The 2,833-nt window shown below is 46.6% G+C and overlaps 1 protein-coding gene across 1 annotated transcript; it reads right to left on the minus strand.

Moving 5' to 3' along the window:
* Nucleotides 1-232: 232 nt before the first annotated feature.
* LOC147026152 (neurogenin-1-like) lies at nucleotides 233-2,114 on the minus strand. Its single transcript, XM_085880290.1, has 2 exons — nucleotides 1,998-2,114; nucleotides 233-1,513 (listed from the first exon to the last, which is right to left on the minus strand). The coding sequence occupies exons 1-2, from the start codon at nucleotides 2,111-2,113 to the stop codon at nucleotides 979-981; spliced, it is 651 nt and encodes a 216-aa protein (XP_085736416.1). The 5' UTR covers nucleotide 2,114; the 3' UTR covers nucleotides 233-978.
* Nucleotides 2,115-2,833: the final 719 nt, after the last annotated feature.

The following is a 2,833-nucleotide window of genomic DNA, read 5'->3' on the forward strand; positions in this document are numbered from 1 at the left end:
TAACCATTAACTGGAGCGCACTCCAGATTTGTTGTCCAAACCTCAAAGTTCCCCATCGAGAGAATGCTGTTGATTTCGGCCGACTGCAATAGCTGAATATTCGATATGGATAATAAAATGACATCCTTGTGGTCCACAATGATCCCCACGAAAGATAAACCAACATGACATTTTGATTTACAAAAGCAGTAAAAATGCAAAAAAAACAAAAGCAGAGTCGAATGTCCATAACTGAATATAATTATTTTATTAATTAGAAACTGTATCAAACAGTAATAACTCGGATGGAAGAATCCCCCCATATATCTCTTTATACAGATAACAAAATAAAACCTCTTCAAAAGGCTTGAGGCAATAAATACGTCACAAAGGCTTCCTGGAGCGAAGCGTCGTCGCTCAAGGGCAGAGCGCTTGAGGCTGCAGACACTGGGCGATGCTGAGTCCGCGATGTCCCAGGGACAGAATAAATTAATAATGCAGGACGTGGGGCTCATCTGTTCAATGGTTTTGGTCGAGCCATGAGCAAAGAATAGTCCTTTGCACCCACTGCACGTTTACTATATTCGCAACGCCATTTATTAAAGCACCGGTGGTGGTGGTGGTGGTGGTGGTGGTGGTGGTGGTGGTGGTGGTGATGTCTTCCAAACACTGACCGACTGATTTAAAACATCGGCACAATCCCACTCAATTCGGATGAACAACAAATCAATATGCATTTTTTGGCAAAACAACGACGACGCCACCACCAATGTCTTTACTGTTTTTTTGTCCAACGGCTATTTGGGAAACTTACATCATATTCTGTAGATCTTCAGCATTTCGGATCGTGTGGCTTCAAAACACACACACACACACACACACACACACACACACACACACACACACACACACACACACACACACACACACACACACACACACACACACACACACACACACACACACACACACACACACACACACACACACACACACACACTACATCAGGTAGTCCCCCCGTGGGATCATGTGTAGCGTTTGTCCGACTCCGGAGTCACCCTCGCCACCGAGCCTGAGCGTCTCGGTGAGCGCCCAGATGTAATTGTACGCAAAACGAAGGGTTTCGATCTTTGTGAGCTTGGCGTCCCCCGCGGTATCGTCGCCGGGCCATGCGGGCAGCACCTTGCGGAGATCGTCCAGTGCCTCGTTCAGGCTGTGCATGCGGTTGCGCTCTCGATCGTTCGCCTTGAGTCGACGTGTTCTCCGCACTCCATTCGTTCCCGGTTCCCTGCTACGACCCAGCCGGCCGTGCGAGCGTCCGATTCGGAACTCGTTCCCGCCAATGGACCCGCACGAAGAGCTTCGCCCCTCCTGCTCCACTGCTCCCTCCGAGTATGGCGTGTAAGGAGATGACGGCAGACCTGGAGACAGGCCAGAGGACGAGCAGCCCGTATCGTCCTCTGAAGCTGAAGGGCTCAGAGACACTTCACAGTTGAAGAATCGAGTGCCTCCATATGGAGCCTGGTAGGCCATGCTGAGAAGAAACAGGTTCGGGAAACAAAATGAGTGAAATGAGGAGGGAATGCAACAAAAAGGGTTTCTCATCAGAAACAGTTTGGTGAAGGAAAGTTTTCCATGAAAGGAAAGAGAAAATGCCACATGTCGTGATGAAGTTGATAAATGCATGAACACGCAGAACGTCATATGGTATATATAAATGCTTACACATTGTTTGGTCTTTTGTGGTCGACACAAATGAGCATCTAGAGATTCTTATATTTGGTATCGTTGAAGAAGCCCAAAATATACCATCAAGTTTGAAGAACAACTCTCCAGCAAATGCATAGTGAGGATGACTGATAAACTTCCCCAGTATATTATTTTACTATTTTTGCGTGTTTATAGCTTTGTTTTGAAACACCGAGTTCATGCTGAGTGAGGTGGACTTGTGTCCCTTGAAGAGCCGTGACGTAGAGCCGTGAGAATGACGGACGAGCCTTGTCCAAAGCACTCCTTACCTTGGCAGCTGTGCAGGGGATCTGCGCTCGACGTCGCGTGGCGTTGTGCGGTGCGAGCGAGCACGGCACGCGACTCGGCCCGAGCGCGCTTTATAGGGGCGCGCGCGGGGCCGCATGCGGATCATCGGCTCGCGCGCGTGGACCCTCGCATTGTCTCCTGGCAGGGAGGGAGGGAGCCACGTGGGGACGGTGGGTGGGTGGTGGGAGAGCAAATTGGAGGCGTTTGGACCTTCGGTATAGAGCAATGAGTGATGAAAATGAGAGTGGGAGGTGTTTTAAAGGTAGATTATGCATCAGCAGAAATATATTTTTTCATACATGTGTATATATACAAACACATATGTATATATATATATATATATATATATATATATATATATATATATATATATATATATTTATATACATATATATATATATATATATATATATACATATATATATATATATATATATATATATATATATATATATATATATATATATATATATATATATATATATATATATATATATATTGTGGTTTCCACCACGCCGGCGTGCGAGCGACTGCTTTTAACTAATCACAGCCGCGCGCCCACCGGACGTGGCAAACCTAGTCGCAGCTTTCGGATCAATGCCGAAATCCAGCTACGGGTGTGTTTTTAATCACACCGTAAATCAGCCAACTATTCTGTCCACGGGCGACAGGGTCCGATCGCCGAATTGTCGATTTACCTAAGTATGCGCGTAGACAGAAATGCCGGGGATTTACACCTCGACGGGACCCGTACGGATACGAGCCGTTGTACGCAGCTCGCGCCGTTTGTGATTTGCTGAGCGGTTGTATATCGCCA

Source organism: Eptatretus burgeri, chromosome 5, assembly GCF_056783735.1.
Source record: "Eptatretus burgeri isolate ZD-2024b chromosome 5, Ebu_testis_v1, whole genome shotgun sequence".
NCBI classification, from domain to species: domain Eukaryota; kingdom Metazoa; phylum Chordata; class Myxini; order Myxiniformes; family Myxinidae; genus Eptatretus; species Eptatretus burgeri.